Source organism: Chrysemys picta, chromosome 1 (genome assembly GCF_011386835.1).
Source record: "Chrysemys picta bellii isolate R12L10 chromosome 1, ASM1138683v2, whole genome shotgun sequence".
In the NCBI taxonomy this organism is placed as follows: domain Eukaryota; kingdom Metazoa; phylum Chordata; order Testudines; family Emydidae; genus Chrysemys; species Chrysemys picta.
The window spans coordinates 295,025,494-295,046,899 of record NC_088791.1 but is presented as its reverse complement, the minus strand read 5'-3'; the positions used below and the strand labels follow the sequence as shown (position 1 = coordinate 295,046,899).

Sequence of the window (21,406 nt, the reverse complement as noted above, 5' to 3'; positions counted from 1 at the left end):
AGGCCCTTTAAGGCATCTCATGTTAGACACCCAGAATCACAAGCCACGTTTAGGCCTTATTATTTATCCTTAGAATTACAGTTTTAAAAAAAAATCATTTGGTTGGTAATCCCATGATCTCCTAAGAGTTAAAATATATCAATCCCGAGCAGATGAAATTTTTGCTTATGTGAGGCTAGGAAATATGTCTGACCCAGCAACTTCATGACACACACCAATATGCATGTTATCAGAGGAGGAAACAAGAAGATAAAGATAGAGCAATACTTGCAAGTCTCAGAATAAAGCAATATTCCCCCATCTGTTTTTTCTGACTCTCCACCAGGACTTTATTAGAAACACGGAGAGAGCTTTTTCATCAAATGTGATCTAGCAGGACTTTAGCGCCAAGCTGCACATTTCTGCTTGTGGATACTCATTTACCAGCCCCTGTCTGGCTTCCTCATCTCATTACACTGCACAAGAGAAAGGGCATTGAGCTCCTTTTGCAGTATTTCCATCCGGGCCATAATCTCTGACACTGTTCCTTTCACTACAGTTAGCTGCAGCTTCATCGTATTGTTTTCTTCCCAGAAGACTTTGTTCTCTTCCTGAAGAACCTGGATTGCCTTTTTCTCTTCCAGAAGAGTCTGATTCTCTTTTAGCAGGGCCTGGAGGGTTTGGTTTAGCTTCTGGACAGCCTGTAGAGCCACATTTTCCTCCTGGATGCCTGGGGAAGCCTTGTTCTCCTCCTGAACTGGGACAGCTTTGCTTTCTTCCCAGATGTCCTGGACAGAATTACTCTTTTTCTGGAGGGCTGAGCCAGCCTTGCTCTCATCTTGGATTGGGTTGGCTTTGCTGTCCTCCTGGAAGGCAGGGACATCATCCTTGCTCTCCTCCTCGATTGGGGTGGCTTTGGTCTCCTTCGGGAAGATTGGGACAGCTTGGGTCTCCTTCTGGAAGACTGGGACAGCTTGGGTCTCCTCCCGGAGTACCTGTAAAGCCATATTCTTTTCCTGAACAACCTGAAGGGCCTTGTTCTCTTGTCTGACCTGGAAGCCTATGTTCCTTTCTCGGAAGATTGGGAAGGGCTTGTTCTCCTTCTGGAGAACCTGCTGGAGGGTCTCATCATAAATAACCTGGATGGCTTTGTTCTGTGTCCGGAGGCACTGGAGAGTTTTGTTCTCTTCCCGGAGGGCCTTGTTTTCAATCCGGAGGGCCTTGTTCTCTTCCCAGAGTGCTTTGTTCTCCTCCCAGAGAGTCCAGTCATTCTGCATCTTCTTGTTGTAATGTTTTTGTTGGGAAGCAAAAGGTGGCTGATTATAGGTCTCACTCACCCATTTGCCATCTACAAAAACAAATGTTTCATCACTTAGCTTGACCCGTGGGGGAATGTAATCCATATCTGGTTCTGCCCGTTGCATCTGGTGATTCATCAGATCAAAAGTAAATGTGGGCTGACTTAGCGAAGTGAAGAAGTCTGTGTGAAAAGATTTTCTTCAGTAATTATATAGTAGACTGTTTTTCTTAGCAAGGAGTAGATAGAAAGAGGTCTGTGGAGAAGCTCAGTCAGGACTGCTGGAATATGGAATACAAATAAACAGGATTAGTTATGAAGTTCAAAGACAGAACTGAACTCAGTTGACAAGGAATAAGTGAATTCTCAAAGTCTGTTCGTTGCTCAGCCTCTGTCAGAATGGTTGTGTTGGCTGAAAACAATTTTTCAGACACTGACAAAACTAATACTACTATATCTACCAGCTTTTTTGTGCACAATACAGCTTCATCCTGAGCATAGTTAAGGGGCTAAAAGACAGGACTCTAGCTCCTTATGCTATTTCATCCCCAGTCTATTCACAAGCAAATGTGTTATCAAATGTTATAGGTTTAGGCCCAATTTTCAAAAGTACCTTAGCAGGTTAGATGTCTGACTCCTATTAATATCAGTGGGAGTCAGGCACCTAACTTGCTTAGTGGGATTTTCAAAAGCACCTGTCTGCATTTTTATGCACCTAAATACCTTTGAAAATTCAGTCCTTGGTGCAGAAATTACTGGGTGAATTTCTGTGGCCTGTATTATGCAGGAGGTGAGACTGAATCAAAAAATGTATACATCTCTGAAGATGTAGAGCACAGAATGGTGCAACATGCACACATAAAATGACAAAAAACAGAACAAAAAACACAGCACTGAACCACAGCACCGGCCTCTGGTTTTTCATAGATGATCCTCTTGCATGTTCTGCCACCATCTCAAAAACAGTCATTCTAAAAAAGAATTCCTTATGTTTCCTTCTGATCCCTCTTCATTCTGTTCCTTTGTTTGGATCCATTGGCAGTTCTACCGGTCTTCCTGTCCCCCAGACTTACAGTTTCGGTATTATATTTGACTCTTTAGCTTCCCCTCTCCCCAGATCTTGTTTCTTGCTAATAAGTCCTATTGCTTCTTTCTTTTTCTCATAACCAAAACCCATGTTTCCTTACTACTCCCACTGCTTGACCACAATTTAAGCACAGAAACTTGAGACAATTCGCTCCTCCTTTTACTTTTCCTCCTTCACTTGAACCAAATTTTGCTGTTCATGTCACCTTCCTCTCGCAACTCTCCTTGTATCCACCAGCTGGCTTCCTGTCACTTACTGCATCCAATTCGGTCTATTCTGCTGGTGTGCAGGAGGAGAGCTTTTTTTTTCCTTTGCTTTGTCGGGCGGGAGTCCGAGCGGCTTTTTTTGGGGGGGCGCTTTGGCAAAAATGGTAGAGCCGGTGTGGCAGGGCGTGCATATTCAACATTTTTTTACTGATAGGGGTGCGCGATCAAAAAAGTTTGGAGACCACTGTTCTAGCAGGTTGTCTCATGCGTTGCCAGACAGCCTCTCTTGATTCCTTCAAATTCCTCTGTGAAACCCACTTCTTTCAGGGATACTCCCTACCTTCCTCTAGTCTCCAAAACTTGGCACCTCCTCCTGATGAACTTTTTGTCTTATCTTATAAGCCATTTGGAGCAGGGAACATATCTCTGTGTATGTTTGTAAGTCACATATGGAGGACTCACTCAGTCTGGCTTAAGGCCCATCCACTGCATCAGTTTACCTTCCATTTCACAAGTGGAGCTCTGTATTGACACAGATTTCACAAAGAATTCTGGCCAAGATTTTCAAAAGTGAGAGCCTAGAATTAGGTGCTTAACTCCATATTGAGGCATCAGATATATAAATGGCCTCATTTTCAGAATTGTTCTACTCTCACAAATGCCACCAAAGTCAGTAGGAGCTAGGGCTGCTCGGCACCTCTGAAAACCTGTCCCATTTCTATTTTGGTGCCTGCATGTGGATTTAGGAACCTAATGTTAAGCATCCAAGTTTGAAAATGTTGGCCCTGGTTGTGTCCCTTTCCAGGAAGTTTCTAAAAATCACACATACCAACTGAGTTCTCTTTGCAATCAAGAAAAAGAAAATATGCTCATTTTTAGCTTTTCAGTGGTCCATACCGCTGCTTCCAGTGGGAATTGAGATCAGCAAAATTACCTTCTCCAAACTTGTCTTAATTTTTGAGAAAGAGCCCAAAGCGTGTCACCCTGGTCAAACCTGGGCTGTGGGACTAGTCATGTCTGAGTATTGCCAAGAAAATTCCCAGCACAAACTTTCATCATTTTGACTTAAGTCTGGGGAGAGTGAGTTAAACCACTTTTTAGGGAGAGGTGTTATTGTAGGCTTTAAAAACTTTACCTCAGCTAATTCTGACATAATTCTCTAGGCTTTACATTGTTGTTAACTGAAGCAATATAGTCAACTGCTCGTGATGCTGTCTGGGAATCAAAAGATCCTAATAATTTAGCTTCGTTCACATAATCTCTGTTATCTCCTTTTTCCCCTCCATTGGTTTCTCCTTCACTAAGACTATCCACAATTACCTCATAAATGACTGGAGTTTCTTTGACTTCTGAGGCTGCACCCTCTTTTTTCTAATAAGCGCTGGAATCTATTACTAATTCATGTCTTTTTGATATATTATTTAATTTTCTTAACTTTGTACACTCCTCGATTTTCTTACTTAACCTCTTGTGTGCCTCAGCTAAGAGTTGAGTCTCTGCTTTTTGTCTAACTGATCATGTAGTAAGAATGCAGTGATCTCGATATCAGAGAGCAAAGATGGGGTCATTGATTCATGGCTAATTATCTATAGTGTAGCATAAACACATTTCTAAAGTTCAGGGTGGATTCTCCTTCTCTGACAATTTTTAATTCAAGATCAGATATTTTTCTAAAAGATCTGCTCTAGGAATTATTTGGGGGGAATTCTGTGGCCTGTGTTATACAGGAGGGCATCTTAGATTATCACAATGGTCCATTCTAGCCTTGGAATCTAAGAATCCATGAATCTACTATATATTCTAAGCCTCCAAGTCAAATTCACTGCAATTCTCTCTGTCTCTCTCTCTGTGTCATTGATTGTCAATCCCTTTTACCCTGATTTCCAATCAGTAACTCCATGGAAATCAGGGTAAAACTGGAGTAACACAGTGATAAATCAGTCCCATGTAAAATGAGATTTGAAAAGAGATTGACAGAAAAGAGATTGACCAGAGAAATGAGTAATGACCAAAAAAGAGATTGACCAGAGTAATGTCATGTGGTGAACTATCTTTTCTCCCTTGCAGAGGCCTTTTAATTTCTCTTAATCTCAGTTATTATTTTCATTTAGCTCTGGATTAAACAATCCTGTAAGCAGTTTGGGGGTACAGTTTGCATGAGCAAAGCTATCTAAAATCAAGTTGAATAGTATTCTTCAGTAGTAGCAGGTGCATCTGCTCACCTCTGTTTAAAAGATAAGTCTAGCAATGTCCTGTTTCTTTTCTCTTTATCTTCTCCAAACACGCAGTTGGTTTATAACTATAGGGCATCCAATGCTGAGGCCCAATGCCAGAAGCTGCCTCAGCCTCTCCCTCCTCAAAACTGATTTTCAACATGGCCCGAGACAGGACCATGGTTTTCAAACTGAGGCATGTAACAAGAAGGAAATGTGTCAGCCCCATTATGACACATCCAGAGTAACAGCACAATTGATGTAGGTGAAGAGCATCTGCTCCCCAGGCCTGTTAGACTTCAGCAGGATCTCAAGTGTTTCCCATCAAAAGTTTCCCAATACTGTACTGTATTCTCACAACTTAATCTCCATTGTTCCCACTACAATCTCTGAAGAATATCTGTTTTTTTTTCCAGATCCATATGTGGGTTTTTTTAAATAGAAGATACCTCTTCTTCCTTATAACAAGTAGCTTATTCTCAAGCTCCTTCCTGAATCAAGTCCTTCTGTCTCCTCCTCACATATAATCTCAGAAGCAGTTCAAATGAATTCTTTTTCCAGTATTTTGTTTTTAGAGAACACGATTTGTTCCATCCCAGAAATTCAAATTAGGTTCACTGCTGAATTGATACTGAAATTAACAAAACACCTTCCTCTTATCTGGTATGAGGCCTGGAGTAATTTTCCAAAATTAACATTGAGGTTGGTGGGGTTTTGTTTTTGTTTTTACTACAAATTAAAAGAGCTAGGATATCACCAAATCCTGTTAATAAGAAAATAGACTGCAGCGAGTATCCAGGCATTAAAGTTAATGACATTATCCAAAGCAGCTATTCACACTTTCACATCTTTCCATTTTTAATGATTTCTTCCTGTTTCTTAATTGCTGCATCTTTAAAAGTAGAATTAAGTTTTTTCTAATTCGAGTGTTCCTAAATCACAAACACTAAAGTTAATTTCTTCTCAGGTGAAAATACTAAACTTGGCCTTAGCCCTAAGGTAATTGTGATTCTTTTGGAAAGTTCGAGGTAAATCCATTCAGCTATTTTTGAGTTATGCAAAGATGATAAACCTAGGTATACAACTTCTCACTGTAATTTCCCCCCCACTTCTATTTAATCTGAGACAAAACTAAAGCATCACTAGTCACTATGGCAACTTCCTGGAGAGCATTCTGTTTACTTTCTAATTCAAGTATTCTACAGTGGAGAGCAGGAAAATCAGTTTCTTGCAGGGAGTTTGTCCTCTGATAGAAGGGGATTGAAGTTTGCTTACTGGTTGCAGGGAGCTTTAAGAAAGGTGATTGTTGAACTGGTGATCCTCCTCAACTCCTGGAAAACCAAGGGGGTGCAATATACTAAAGCAGACCTTGGTAGAAAAGCTTAACGGCTCAGTAACTTACTAGAGCCAAAGTTAGTGAAGATCAGAACAATCCAGTAATAAGTACTAATCCAATGAGAAAAATCCGATTCTTCTGAATTAGTAATTACTGCTAGGAGTAAAGTTTGTGGTTTATGTTTTTCTTTTCCTAATTTTTCAAAATTAATCGCAGTTTTGATTCCACAGTTAGTACTAAATGTTGTTACCTTTTCTTGAATATTCCATTCTTTCTAGGGTTACCATACGTCCTCTTTTTCCCAGACATGTCCGGCTTTTCAGCAGTCAAACCCCCGTCCGGGGGGAATTGCCAAAAAGCCGAACATGTCCGGGAAAATGGCGGCTCTGCTCCTCCCTGACTCTTCGGCTCTGTTTAAGAGCCGGGCTGCCCAAGCGCTACCGGCTTCGGGCAGCCCCCGTGCCTCCAGAGCCTGCGCCCCCAGCCGGGCACTTCCCCTCCCGGGCTCCGGCGGCGCAGGGTCCCACTGAAGCATTTATCCCACTGAAGTATTTATAGAGAATAATCATACCCTCGCCCCAGTCTTCATTTTTTTAGGCTAAACAAGCCAAGATCTTTCTGTCTCCTCCTGTAAGACAGTTTCTCCATTTCTCTGATCATCCTTCCAGCCCTTCTCTAACCTGTTTGGATTTCAAATCATCTTTGTTAAACATGGCAGATCAGAATTGCTCCCAGTATTCCAGATGAGGTGTGCTAATAACACTTCCCGATTTCTACTAGAAGTACCACGGCTGATGCATCCAAAAAGTCAATTAGAGTTTTTCACAGCTTTATCACATTGGCAGCTCATAGTCATCAACTAATACACCCAGGTCTCACTCCAGCTATGTCAATTACAACAGAGAACTTCCTAGGACTTTTCACTTTACACTAGCACTGCTAATTAAAGATTAATTCGGAGCACAATCGATGGGTTCTTTTTTAAATGAGCTAATCCCACTAGAAAACCGCAAGAACCTGGAATCCTGAACCCAAAAGCTCTCCAGCTGGCAGAAAAGCAAGAAACCCAATGACAGAGTTATATAGGTTTTATTTTCAGTGCAGATATGTTAAAAAAAAAACCCTCATTTGTAAGTAAAGAGCTGTTTGAAAGGGAAGCTTGGTCTCTGGGAAGTGAAGTTAGGTGAGATGCCTGTTAAGGCAAAGCTCTTTCAACTAGGAAGAGAAGGGAAAGCCAGCTCCTTGTACTTCTGTGGAAGGGCCTGGGCAAGAGGTGACCCCAGCTCTCACAGCACTCCCAAGTGGGACAATGCCACAGTGCCTCTCAGACGGGCCAGACGGGTCTCCCGTCAGGCTCGAAAGAAGAGGAATCTCACAACAGGCCTCAGCGCTACTGGCAAGCGCACAGGCTTTGACTGACACTTCTTCTCCAGCTGGCTTGGGTGCCTGGCTTTGGCTGCCAAAGGACGGCAGGGACCTCGATGTCCTGCTTGGCTGAATGGTAAAACCCTAGCACAGCTCCTCCGACTGGCCGCTTAGAAGGGAACCTTGGTCTCGAGCCTTCCCTTCTTTTTTATGGGGGTTGGGGGGGGTCAGATTACGGAGTTACTGCTCTGGGCCTTTTCTCCCTCTCCCGAGAACGCTTCGAGGCACCAAAGCAAGAGAAAGACCGTACACGGCCATGGGCCCAGCAGGTTTGCGCCAGCTGGGACGCGAATCCGGCTCGCAGGAATGGGAATCCTGCATGATGCCTCTACACCACCGGCGCACTGGCAGCCTACCCTTCCTAAGGCGTCTCATTCTGTGTCGGGCGGCCAGCGTCGGCCAATCCAAGGAGAGCCAGTGTCCAGGGCCAGCCTTTCAGCTGATGAGGTGGCCAAGAGGTTAAGGCGATGGACTGCTAATCCATTGTGCTCTGCATGTGTGGGTTCAAATCCCACCTTCGTCGTTGGCCTTCCCTTTCCTTCCCATTTTGGCTACGGGGTCCTTCCTCCGGGCAACCTCTGCCCGTTGCTGCCCAAGCCACTCCTAGAATGAACACGAGAAGCCCACCTGCCAGGAAAGTGGATCCTTGGGCCCCTAAGAGCGTCCCAGTGCCAGAAGGAGTAGGGGCTCGCTGGCCTGAAGTAACAAGTTCCAGACCAATTCAGACGCACTATGCTTTCAATCTGCATCGTAACGGTGTCCTGGAATGTTTCCTTGAAAAACCGAGAAGTCCCTGATTCTTGCCCGCTGCTGTACGCCCCCGGTGTGTATGAAGAGTTCTGGCTAAAGGCTGGAACGATGACTGCAATGTCTTGAAGCCAGGCGTCTCATGGGGAGTTGGGAAAAGAGGTCTGCCCTAGGCAAAGGAAACCGTTTGCTTCTCTGAGCAGCCTGCTCGTCAGGCAGAGAGAATCAAGGATCATTGACGTAGGAGGTAGAGAAAGCTCTCAAGCTAACAAGCAGAAGAGGAGAAGAGAGCACGGCGTCTCCACCCAGCAGGAGACAGAAGCTTGGTCTGGGTTTTACTTTACATTGCCAAGGCTGGCTGGTCTAAAAAGACGGGGGGGGGGGTGAACTTCAAGTCATAAAGAATTGACTCAACTGATTGTATCAGATAGGACTGTAGTCTGAAAGGGTATTGAGCAAGGTCTTTTCTGGAAGCCTCTCCACACTGCTGATGAATATCCTGGTGAAATGGAGGTCTTAAGACTAGCTGAGGAATTAGGAAGACTCCCTGATCTTCTGCTTTACAGTCTGGGAGCAAAGCAAGGGAGACGCAGGCTTCCCCCTCCACCCCCCCCAAACAGGAGGGGAGGCAGTTAGCTCCCTGTCTCCAAAGAATTGGAGTAAGGGGGGAGCAAAAGCAAGGGAAGCCTTGTTTCCATAGAAATCAGCAGGGGGTTGGGAAGCGCAGAGGAAGGGAAGAAGAGCAGAAGGTCATCCTGCCCCTTGAAAGAAGGTCCTGGAACTTTGGAGGAGAGAAGCCATCTTTGGCATCCATCACTAGACAGCCACAAGGCGCCAGAGCGCTTGTAAGCTGAGCCCTTCCAGCAAGGGCCTGGGCAAGAGGTGACTCCAGCTCTCACAGCACTCCCAAGCGGGACAATGCCACAGTGCCTCTCAGACGGGCCAGCCGGGTCTCCCGTCAGGCTCGAAAGAAGAGGAATCTCACAACAGGCCTCAGCGCTACTGGCAAGCGCACAGGCTTTGACTGACACTTCTTCTCCAGCTGGCTTGGGTGCCTGGCTTTGGCAGCCAAAGGACGGCAGGGACCTCGACGTCCTGCTTGGCTGAATGGTAAAACTCTAGGACCGCTCCTCCAACAGGCCGCTTAGAAGGGAACCTTGGTCTCGAGCCTTCCCTTCTTTTTTAAAAGGGTTGGGGGGGGTCAGATTACGGAGTTACTGCTCTGGGCCTTTTCTCCCTCTCCCGAGGACGCTTCGAGGCACCAAAGCAAGAGAAAGACCTTACACGGCCATGGGCCCAGCAGGTTTGCGCCAGCTGGGACACGAATCTGGCTCGCAGGAATGGGAATCCTGCATGATGCCTCTACACCACCGGCGCACTGGCAGCCTACCCTTCCTAAGGCGTCTCATTCTGCGTCGGGCGGCCAGCGTCGGCCAATCCAAGGAGAGCCAGTATCCAGGGCCAGCCTTTCAGCTGACGAGGTGGCCGAGAGGTTAAGGTGATGGACTGCTAATCCATTGTGCTCTGCACGCGTGGGTTCGAATCCCACCTTCGTCGTTGGCTTGGCCTGGCCTTCCCTTCCCATTTTGGCTACGGGGTCCTTCCTCCGGGCAACCTCTGCCCATTGCTACCCAAGCCACTCCTAGAATGAACACGAGAAGCCCACCTGCCAGGAAAGTGGATCCTTGGGCCCCTAAGAGCATCCCAGTGCCAGAAGGAGTAGGGGCTCGCTGGCCTGAGGAAACAAGTTCCAGACCAATTCAGACGCACTATGCTTTCAATCTGCATCGTAACGGTGTCCCGGAATGTTTCCTTGAAAAAACGAGAAGTCCCTGATTCTTGCCCGCTGCTGTACACCCCCGGTGTGTATGAAGAGTTCTGGCTAGAGGCTGGAACGATGACTGCAATGTCTTGAAGCCAGGTGTCTCATGGGGAGTTGGGAAAAGAGGTCTGCCCTAGGTAAAGGAAACCATTTGCTTCTCTGAGCAGCCCGCTCGTCAGGCAGAGAGAATCAAGGGTCATTGACATAGGAGGTAGAGAAAGCTCTCAAGCTAACAAGCAGAAGAGGAGAAGAGAGCACGGCGTCTCCACCCAGCAGGAGAGAGAAGCTTGGTCTGGGTTTTACTTTACATTACCAAGGCTGGCTGGTCTAGAAAGACGGGGGTGTGAACTTCAAGTCATAAAGAATTGACTCAACTGATTGTATCAGATAGGACTGTAGTCTGAAAGGGTATTGAGCAAGGTCTTTTCTGGAAGCCTCTCCACACTGCTGATGAATATCCTGGTGAAATGGAGGTCTTAAGACTAGCTGAGGAATTAGGAAGACTCCCTGATCTTCTGCTTTACAGTCTGGGAGCAAAGCAAGGGAGACGCAGGCTTTCCCCTCCGCCCCCCCCCCCCCAACAGGAGGGGAGGCAGCTAGCTCCCTGTCTCCAAAGAAATGGAGTAAGGGGGGAGCAAAAGCAAGGGAAGCCTCGTTTCCATAGAAATCAGCAGGGGGTTGGGAAGCGCAGAGGAAGGGAAGAAGAGCAGAAGGTCATCCTGCCCCTTGAAAGAAGGTCCTGGAACTTTGGAGGAGAGAAGCCATCTTTGGCATCCATCACTAGACAGCCACAAGGCGCTAGAGCGCTTGCAAGCTGAGCCCTTCCAGCAAGGGCCTGGGCAAGAGGTGACTCCAGCTCTCACAGCACTCCCAAGCGGGACAATGCCACAGTGCCTCTCAGACGGGCCAGATGGGTCTCCCATCAGGCTCGAAAGAAGAGGAATCTCACAACAGGCCTCAGCGCTACTGGCAAGCGCACAGGCTTTGACTGACACTTCTTCTCCAGCTGGCTTGGGTGCCTGGCTTTGGCTGCCAAAGGACGGCAGGGACCTCGACGTCCTGCTTGGCTGAATGGTAAAACCCTAGGACCACTCCTCCGACAGGCCGCTTAGAAGGGAACCTTGGTCTCGAGCCTTCCCTTCTTTTTATGGGGGTTGGGGGGGTCAGATTACGGAGTTACTGCTCCGGGCCTTTTCTCCCTCTCCCGAGGACGCTTCGAGGCACCAAAGCAAGAGAAAGACCTTACACGGCCATGGGCCCAGCAGGTTTGCGCCAGCTGGGACGCGAATCCGGCTCGCAGGAATGGGAATCCTGCATGATGCCTCTACACCACCGGCGCACTGGCAGCCTACCCTTCCTAAGGCGTCTCATTCTGCGTCGGGCGGCCAGTGTCGGCCAATCCAAGGAGAGCCAGTGTCCAGGGCCAGCCTTTTTCAGCTGATGAGGTGGCCGAGAGGTTAAGGCGATGGACTGCTAATCCATTATGCTCTGCACGTGTGGGTTCGAATCCCACCTTTGTCATTGGCCTGGCCTGGTCTGGCCTTCCCTTCCCATTTTGGCTACGGGGTCCTTTCTCCGGGCAACCTCTGCCCGTTGCTGCCCAAGCCACTCCTAGAATGAACACGAGAAGCCCACCTGCCAGGAAAGTGGATCCTTGGGCTGGAACGATGACTGCAATGTCTTGAAGCCAGGCGTGTCATGAAGTGTCGGGAAGAGAGATGAGGTCTGCCCTTGGCAAAGGAAACCGTTTACTTCTCTGCGCAGTTACCTTTGGCACCACACTTCTGTGCCTGTTTCCTCACCTATGCAATGGGTATAATAATACTTACTCATCAGAAGTGTTGTGAAGATTATTTAGTTCACATTTGTAAAGTGCTTCGAAAATGCAAATCACCCTGATTGATAAGTGCTACACTCTACTTCTGTTTATCCTCTGTGGTGTGAAATATACTGTGTTCACAAGCTGAAGAAAAATGTTTGATGTCTACTATGGCGTGACCCGTCTTTCAGAGATTTCAGTGTTTGTGCTGTTACATCCCAGATCTTGTACTCTTGGCAACAAATTCACTGCTGTGCTATCAGGTGTATATAAATAGGACATGAAAATTAAACTCCTTAGACTTTCTATCTCTTCAGTCTTCAGGTAGGAATGACTTTTACTTCCTAGCAAGTTGGCCTTGGTTAATATTTCCTTCAGTCACTGATCTTTATTTTAATCACGAATGGGGAAATAGATACTAGATTTATGTTTAATATCTTCCTATGCCCTCAGCACAACTTGAGCGGTAACTTGTCTCACTTTCTGCCTGTTCTGCTGCAGCCCCTTTAGAGCACTGGGTGCCCCCAGGAGACTAGAGATGGAGCAGCCCCTGCACATCCTGAGATAGGGGTTGCAGTTCAGTCTGGACTGCACAGAGGCTGCACAAGGTGCCTGACACTTGAATGCTGTTCTCTGTTAGTTAAATGGGGTCCTCTGGCCAGAACTGTGAAAATTGTGAACAGAAGGAAGTAGCTGAGATTCTCAGAGATCAAGGCAGGCAATGCACATACAGGGTCTAACTGAGACCCGCCTGAACCTCACTGAAGCACACCCACTTACAGCAGGTCTGAATTTGGCCCACATTCTGAATACAGGGATCCTGCCTAAGAAGCAACCAGGGCCGGAGGAACAGGTATCAGTGGGTTGATGAGGAATGTCATCAGTTCCAGTTTTGATTGACATTGAGAAAATTGAGGTTTCAGTTTATTAAGAAACCCCTAATAGTGATTTATGTGAGCCTGTACATTCTAAATTTTAAAATCATCAAATTAGCTCAGTGTGTAATCCTCTCTATTAATTATCCATTAGCTACTTCTTAATTAAAATGGAACACTTATCAAACAACATGTGATGGCCACACAGTACTAATTTAATTCATTATCAAACCAGTTCCAGAAATAATAAGGACCAGGTTTACTAAAATCTAACAATTTAGTTTTATCCACGCTATAAAACTGACTGAGCTAAAGAGGCCTTAAAATTTAGTCTCACTAGGATTTACTAGACAACATACTGTAAACAGTGCTACTTCTAATAGTGTTAAGCAAAGAAACATGAAGACAAACATTACAAACCTATGAAAGTACTGAAATAGCACAATTAAATGACAACACATGATGGAAACCTCCCAAAAAAGAGACTCCCATTATTTAGATGAACAGGCACTCTTAATTCTAGTATCTCCTGATTTTTGAGTTTGACTTTGCAACCTTAACATTCTTTTAAAGTAGGGTTTGTTTTGTTTTTTTTAAATGTAATTTCCTACATTTTGGGAAAAGCAAAATGAAAACACAGCTATTCCATCATATTGACACCCACATAGGTTTAGACCCTTTAGAACCACAGCCAGACCTTTACTACTTCAGGTAACAGGGTAGCTGGTAGCAGCAGTAGGCTGTTGTCCTTTATGTGAAATAGCATTATAGAGGAAAGAGATGACAGTTTACCAATGGGTTTCACAGCTATTTGCTAACTGCAGAGGAATGTTCAGACTCAGGAATCAATTGGGTTCAGTTCCAAGTTCTGGAAGGGAGTGTTCTCCAGTAGATATAGACCCTGCTGCTCTGTCCCCATGGCCTGTCCCCCTCATCACCCACCCCCAGTGCCTATCCTCATTCTCTCCCTCCAGCTTCTGTCCCCTTTGATGCTATCTACTCATCTTCCATCCCCTATTCCTGTTCTGTCACCTCACCGCTCTGCTCTTCACCCCTCTACATTTGAGTCAGGCTACATGGAGTGCCTGGCATGCCCGCTGTGCAGAGGGAGCAGTTAGAACACCAGAGAAACAGCCTCCCTACTCTCAGTTGCAGTGATTGGTACCACAGCTTGAGCATTCAGCCTCCCAGAGGAACAATTGCAGGGGCAATCCTGCTCAGCGCCTGCAGCTCCAGGATGGAGCATGCTTGGTAGCTCTGTGGGGATGGTACATGCTAAATCTAGTCAGTATGTAGGAGCTGTGTGGGGCTGGAGCATCCTCTGTACAGACGGAATCTTCAGAAAATGTTGAGACCAAACTCGAATAAACTTCTACTGAGCATGTGCTATATGAGAGTTTCAAAGGCTTATACCTTGGGCAGATTTCCACACACCTAATAAAAATTACATCTCTGACAGTAGGGCAACCCCCCACCAAATTATAAATCCCTGCTCCAGGGTATGGAGATGCTAGAGCAGGGGTTGGCAACGTTTGGTACATGGCTCGCCAAGGTAAGCACCCTAGCAGGCCGGGCCAGTTTATTTACCTGCTGACGCGGCAGGTTCGGCTGATTGCAGCCCCCACTGGCCGCGGTTCGCCGTCCCGGGCCAATGGGGACGGCGCGAAGCCGCGGCCAGCACATCCCTCGGCCCGCGCCCCTTCCCGCCGCCCCCATTGGCCCGGGACGGCAAACCGCAGCCAGTGGGGGCTGCGATCGGCCGAACCTGCCACGTCAGCAGGTAAATAAACTGGCCTGGCCCACTAGGGTGCTTACCCTGGCGAGCTGTGTGCCAAACGTTGCCGACCCCTGTGCTAGAGCATCTCAATGGAACAGCTGAGAATTTTTTAGCAGGGTCAAAACAACATATTGTTCTCTAGCATCATGCTTGGAAATGGCTGAGCTATTTTAGTTGATATGGGAAAAAAAATATCAGCCTGAGGCAGACATCAGGCCTGGTAAATCTCAGCCCAAATGATTAAAGTTTTTGGCAAAGTTTTATGCAACTGAACACAGGGAGTTAGGATGGAAATTGTTAGGCAATCTGATCTATAGATGACACTACCAGCTCCACCTACACTGAAATGAATTGACTGTGATTTCAGTTCTCTTTAACTGACATGAGAATATGAACGTATCCCCCTAGTCTCACCTGATGCTTTGGTTTTTGTTCTGTGTCCATCTCCTTGTTGAAATAAATCACCAAAATGGAGGTATATGAATTTCTTACCGGTATTGTTATTAAAGTATGGAGAGTGATACATGCTCACCAGTGCCTTTTGAAACACTGTTGTATTATGCCAATATTGAAAAACATGGTGTTTCTTCCATAGTTCACAAGATGCTGGTACATTTCATGGCCATAATCACTTCCAATGTCTGGGGCACTCCATATTTTGGGGTATATGTGGAGGAGGGTCCCTCTTTCTCTGTTTTCATCTCCTTCAACCTCTGCCTTAGGATCTGACCTACGTAGGATCTGATTCCTCGTTGCCTCATTTATCACCTTGTTCTTCCCCAACTCCATGTTTCTCTCAATGCTGTCTCATACTCCTCGAATAGCTTATTTATACTGCACAGGCCAAATGCCCACTCTCTTATCCTTCAACAAATTACTGAACAGCCTCTTATTCTGAGACTCATTCATGCTGCAATGGGCACATCCATTCTGTAATATTCCATTCTGTTTTGTAACACCATCAATATCATAGTATCTGACAGCCTTCCAGAATTTTCCCATCTGTTTTTCACTATACCTGTGTGGGCCAGATATTTAGAAGACCTCAAGTGCCATATAAGCAGGGAAATCTCTAATAAGTGGTCACAGACAATCCCGGCAGTGCCCACAGTGTGTAGTAGAGCAGCAGATGGCATTGCTGCCCCTATAAAATGCTACAGATGCCTAAAGACATGGCAAATGTAGGCTTCCATCAAAAAAACCTGTACCCAACTACAACCTACAGGGGCATGCAGTTGCCTTTACAGAAGTAACTCTGGAAAGGCAGAGAAACCATTTCTTCTACATCTGTTGTCCTTCTCATTGCAATTTCTGCACTCAATGTAGCACATGGTTTGCCTGGATGAGAGAGTAGGACTGGAACCACCCACATCTTTCCTACTAATCCAATCACAGTGCAGGTGATTCAGCAATGCAACGTATGTACAGTTGGCCCTGATCCTTAACTGAGGCTGCTAGGTGCTAGTACAATATACATTAATCATTAATAATAAGATTATAGGTCCTTTGGGGCAGATAACAATTGCCTACTGCTAGATGGTATCATGTACGTTTGCAGTGTCAGATACATGAATAATAACACAGTAAAATGAATATAGAATAACAACAAAAATCAAATTATGGGGTGGAGCTAATGTGAGATGACTCCAAACTCTTCAGCTGTCATTGGTTTACCCCCTGACTGCCTTTTTAATACTTGCATTGGTTTGATGAGGCCAAAGTATACCTTGCTCCAATGAACGCAGTTTTAACACCTGTTCAGCCCATGCTTCAGACTGCTTGGAAATTCTTTCTTGAATCCCATGGTGGTGCTTTTTTAATGGCATGCAGGAAAAATAGAGAGATTTCAACAATAAGAGAATAAACATTTGGGCCCCAGTTACCATTATCAGCAGTTGCACAAGCAATTTTGGAAAGATTATCTAATCCTGAAGAAGGCTTTGCAGCCAGAAAAGCTGCCGTTCTTAGTCATTTCCTTCGATCTTTAACTTATTAAGTTTAACCATTGACGCCTATGGCCCAGATCCCCAAAAGTATATACGCTCCTAACTTCCATTGATTTCATCTTTCATTTACCTTTGAGGCTCTTGCCCTATGTAACTAGAGGTTGCAAAAGGAATATTTTATAAATGGAATGTAGTAATTGCAACTCCTACTAAATTACCTATGGAACATCTATACAAAATACCCACCCCACTTGGGTGACACTCAGAAAAACAACTGGAGCTCCAATAACAGGAGGCAAGCTATACAATGAGCTAGAAATAGGTTAAATAGTTTTCACATGCAGCAGGAGGAAATCATTAACATTAATGTAGTCATAAAGCAACATCTGCTGGCATAATATAGCGAACCTTCACTCACTACCAATTAACACTCAAATAATAAAAAATTTTCCACTTCCCTCCCCACAAGCAATAACATGTTTTCTGCTAAGCATTATTAATTATAATGGGCCTGATTCTGCTACCCTTTCTCACCTTACTCCATGAGCGGCCTCATCAGTGGGACTTTTTGCATAGTCAGATATATCTCAACACGAGTAAAGGTGGAAGAAGTGACCCCTATAATCTATTGTCCTTGTTGTTTCTTACCCCTCCAATAGAGAAACTGCACATACAACATCTACAAAACCAAAATCTCATTGTGGTAAATAAAAACAATTCACTGAAGAAGTTTCATTATTTTTTCCTTTGATGACTCAGGCCCAATTCCTGACCAGGCAAGCAAAGGTTAAGGTAAAGAGTTTGCATGAGGAAACTATGTGAGGGGGTTGGAAGAGAAAGAATCCTCACTCCCCCAGCTAGTGTGACCAGACAGCAAGTGTGAAAAATCAGGACAGGGGGTGGAGGCTAATAGGCATCTATATAAGATAAAGCCCCAAATATCGGGAGTGTCCCTATAAAATCAGGATATCTGGTTACCCTCCCGCCACTAGCACTGTAACTTCTCTTTCACTTGTCCAGTAATGAAGCTGGGAGGTGACCGCTACTAAAGTATATGGAATGAGTAGAAGAGCTGACCTGCTGTAGCTCCTAAGCTCTGTGGCCAAATGGATTCATGTTGTGCAGGACCCACTGGCCACCCTTGACATTCCCACATTGTTTCCTCTGCACAAACTATGGAGTCCCATCATAGTGATCTTCTCCGCAGCATGCAAGTGATGCCAAGAGACCCTGTGCAGGGACTTCTGTTGCTTTGGCCCCTAGTGCAGAAGACCCGTAACTTTGAAGCTCCTTTTAGCCATGGAACTGTGCTCAAGATTTGGACTTTAGCTTTAGTGTGCAATGGAAAGAGACAGTGCTGTAATCGAATGCACCCCTGTATTCACACCCTACACACTATTGTAATAATCTTTGTACAAAATATGCCTTGTGAGGTATCATTTGAAAACTAATATCTTACTCGTCAATAATAGCATGATGAAATGTGTGTAGTAACATTATATGTAAAAGTTATAAACGTATGCGAAAATTAGGTCTGAAATGTGCTAACCAGACAAGTCTGGATAAACTAGTTTCTCAAAGACAAAGGACAAGTTGATGCCTCTAGCAGGTGTCATCAAAGCTGATGGGCAATCACCTCTCAAATGACCATTCTTTTTGGCAAGGAAGGGGAGTAGGAACAGATCTGCATCTTAGCAAAAGCATTGTGAGGCGCTCCAGGTTGCAGGGCAAGGGTGACACAGCCCCTCACTGGTCTGGAGTTCACCCCGGAAGCTCTGCCAAGTCCCTCTGTGCAGGGGCCTCCATTGCTTTGGCCCCCTACCATAACTTTGAAGCTGCTTTTAGCCACATAAGTGTCCTCAGGATTTGGACGTTAGTATGCAATGGAAAGAGACAGTGCTATGTGGATTAGAGTGCTACATTAATTAAAAAAGTGGGCCTTAACTGTCTGGACTATCAACGCAAAGTGTGTTTGTAGCCTCAACACAGACACTAGCAGATTGTCCACATTAGAAACCATCAGACATTACTTATCAACAAAACTAGTAACCTGTACCAATCAGAACAAGCAGTGATAGAAATAGATCTAATCAGCTTTCACCTGAAAAAAATGCTACTTTATCTCATACAGTTTGTAGGAAGAAGCAAAGCAATAGAAATATATTGCGTCACAGTGGTCATGAAAATAATGTAAATGATCATTCTTATTACTATTTAACATTGATATTGCAATAGTGCCTAGAGGCCAGCCAGGTCAGGGACCCACTGTGGTAGACGTTGTATAAACAGAGTAAATGATAGTTTTTCATGATCCATGTGGAACCTTGCCATTTCTTATCTTTTAAGTGGAAAATTATGTCTGCACAAACATAGATTTTTGTATGAACAGTTTATTATTGATGGACTATTTTTATTGCAGTAGTTCCTGGGAGCCTCTGCATAGACCAGGACCCTATTGTGCTAGATGGTGGATAAACACAGAGAAAAAAGACAGTCCCTGTCCCAGAGAGCTTACACAGAATAATAATTTAGCATCCAAAGTCACACAGAATGCATTGGTACCAACATTTTTCTTCTGAAAGGATGCACTACTACTTACATGTGTGCATTACTTTCATATTTATAGACATGGTTAAACTGATTCGCAAATAGTGGTTACCAAAACTTCAGCAGTTACAAAAATTGTTTGGCAAACTTTCTCTAGAAAATAGGAAAGTCCTTTAAGTGTTTAGTCCTTTAAATGTTATTATTTCTGGGGTTTGCTGCTTTGCCTTTTAACTTTCTCTTTAGCTAACAGGAAATCTGGATACTTTTTTCCTGCTTCTAGCTAAGATTTGTACCTGATATTAACAGGTGGTGGAAGGCCAAAACAGAGGAGGTTATTCGAAAAACCCCTGCAGCCTCATATGGAACAAACCAAACCAAGTCCTGTCATAATCTTATAGACCAGGTGCAAGTTGGCAGCCTAAGTTCACTCACCTTTTGCCCCAAAGTTGATTAATTTCTGCAAGTCTCATACCAAGTACTGACGAATGACAGAAAAAGCTATTCCTATGGTTATTGCACCAGTTTTGGCAGGGCACCTTCATCTTTGTTGCCATGCCTGATAGCTCAAAAATATCATCATCATCTGTATTGTACAGTCTCATTGTCAGAGTTCAGTATTGCTGACCCCAAGCACTCAAAAATCATGAGTCAGCCTGCCCCAAAATCACGAAATTGTGATAAATAAATAAATTAATAAATTGATTCTTTTTATTTGCCTTCTGGTTTCTGATTCATATTTTCAAGGTTTTCTTCACAACCATGAAGGCTAGAAACTTACATTTTTTTTTAGGAGGGAGGGATAGCTCAGTGGTTTGAGCATTGGCCTGCTAAAGCTAGGGTTGTGAGTTCAATCCTTGAGGGGGCCACTTAGGGATCTAGGGCAAAATCAGTACTTGGCCCTGCTAGTGAAGGCAGGGGGCTGGACTCAATGACCTTGCAAGGTCCCTTCCAGTTCTAGGAGATAGGATATCTCCATTAATTTAATTTTTTTTTATGATTTTCTTACAATCACATAAATAAATCACCATGAGAGTTGTTGAGAGATAAAGTCAGAAGAGTTGACAGTACTGAAAGTTGTACTGGAAGGTATGTGAAGATGTAGAAAATGATTGCCTCTGTCTTGCATGTCAGATTTATAATTTCGGTATGAAATGATAAGCCTGTTTTTTGTAATTTCCTTCTAAAATGGTACTTTATAAGGGAGCTAAAAGCCATTGAAATATTAATGGAAAATTCCTTCCAGAAAGAAGGCAAAGTGTTGTCCTGTTTTGAAAGGGACTCTGTAAAAGTGTCACCATGGACTTCCACATTTCCTGTGTCTCAATGGGTCATGTATTAAATTTGCTCTATTTGCAAGTAAAAGAGAAATTTTTTTCAAATTTTTTTCTTTTGAAAACCATTTATTTTTATTTTCTCTATTTCGTCAGGAATAAAAATATGACTGGTTAAATGACAAGCTTCTGGGAATACAAACAAGCATGTGGGGAGAGTTGTAACAGAGGTGAGATACTGGTGAGCAATCGGAATATTGTTAACAATTCTGTTGATGAGCCGGAATGGAATCCAGCTCACTCTTCCAAACTCCACACGCTCAGGAAAAGGGACTGACAGCTGTCTGTATGCCAGCTCTGTGTATGGGAGATGGGGGCAGACGTGTTCTGGAAAGGTGGTAAAGAGTGGCTGGGGAGAACTATCGTGGCAAGACCTGATTGGCAGGTACAAAGTGGTTCACAGTGTCTTTTGACCAGCCCCCAAATTAGAGTCTATTCGGCAAGGTTCTGAGCCCCTTCACCTCCCATTAAAATGAACAGAAGTTGAAGGTGTTCTGCACTTCAAAGGATCAGCCCCCCTGAGTAATTTGCAGACATGAAGGAAAGCAACTCAAGCTGATGTTCAGGGGCATTCATCAAGGAAAAGGATCAGGCCCTTGTAGTGAGGCCTGGAGGACATTTTCCAAGAGGAAATTAATTGATGAAATCTGGCACATTCCAAAACAAACAAATTGCACAAAAGAAAATGCTTCACAAGTATCTTTAAGGCAGATTCTCTTCCTTCTTCTCTTCCTGCCTTGAAAACTCTCACTCCACCAAAATTCCACATCATTTATCATCCTCCCAAAAGTCCACCTTCCCCTCCTCACAAAAACTTCAGTCTTTCATTCCCCTTTCCCCCAAATCCCACCACTATACCTTTCAGCTCTCAAACGTCACTCACTTTCTCTCTTCCCCAAGAAAGATTTTGTCTGTCTCGCCTCCCAGATATCACACACACACACACACACATTAAAATGTTTCCTTTTTGCTGACTCTTTCATATATATTTGGAAATAA

General features: G+C 44.6%; 1 protein-coding gene and 3 non-coding genes across 4 annotated transcripts; 3 read left to right on the top strand and 1 right to left on the bottom strand.

Annotated features, from left to right (window-relative positions):
- Positions 1–419: 419 nt before the first annotated feature.
- Positions 420–1,415, bottom strand: CBY2 (chibby family member 2). Its single transcript, XM_005287187.3, has one exon. The coding sequence runs from the start codon at positions 1,413–1,415 to the stop codon at positions 420–422; it is 996 nt and encodes a 331-aa protein (XP_005287244.3).
- A 6,569-nt stretch (positions 1,416–7,984) lies between these two features.
- Positions 7,985–8,066, top strand: TRNAS-GCU (transfer RNA serine (anticodon GCU)). Its single transcript has one exon. It is a non-coding gene; the product is annotated as a tRNA-Ser (tRNA).
- A 1,699-nt stretch (positions 8,067–9,765) lies between these two features.
- On the top strand, positions 9,766–9,847 carry TRNAS-GCU (transfer RNA serine (anticodon GCU)). The gene has a single exon. It is a non-coding gene; the product is annotated as a tRNA-Ser (tRNA).
- A 1,704-nt stretch (positions 9,848–11,551) lies between these two features.
- TRNAS-GCU (transfer RNA serine (anticodon GCU)) lies at positions 11,552–11,633 on the top strand. Its single transcript has one exon. It is a non-coding gene; the product is annotated as a tRNA-Ser (tRNA).
- Positions 11,634–21,406: the final 9,773 nt, after the last annotated feature.

Coding starts and splice junctions, on each gene's coding strand:
- CBY2 (XM_005287187.3), bottom strand. CDS start 1,415: ATGAATCACCAGATGCAACGGGCAGAACCAGATATGGATTACATTCCC.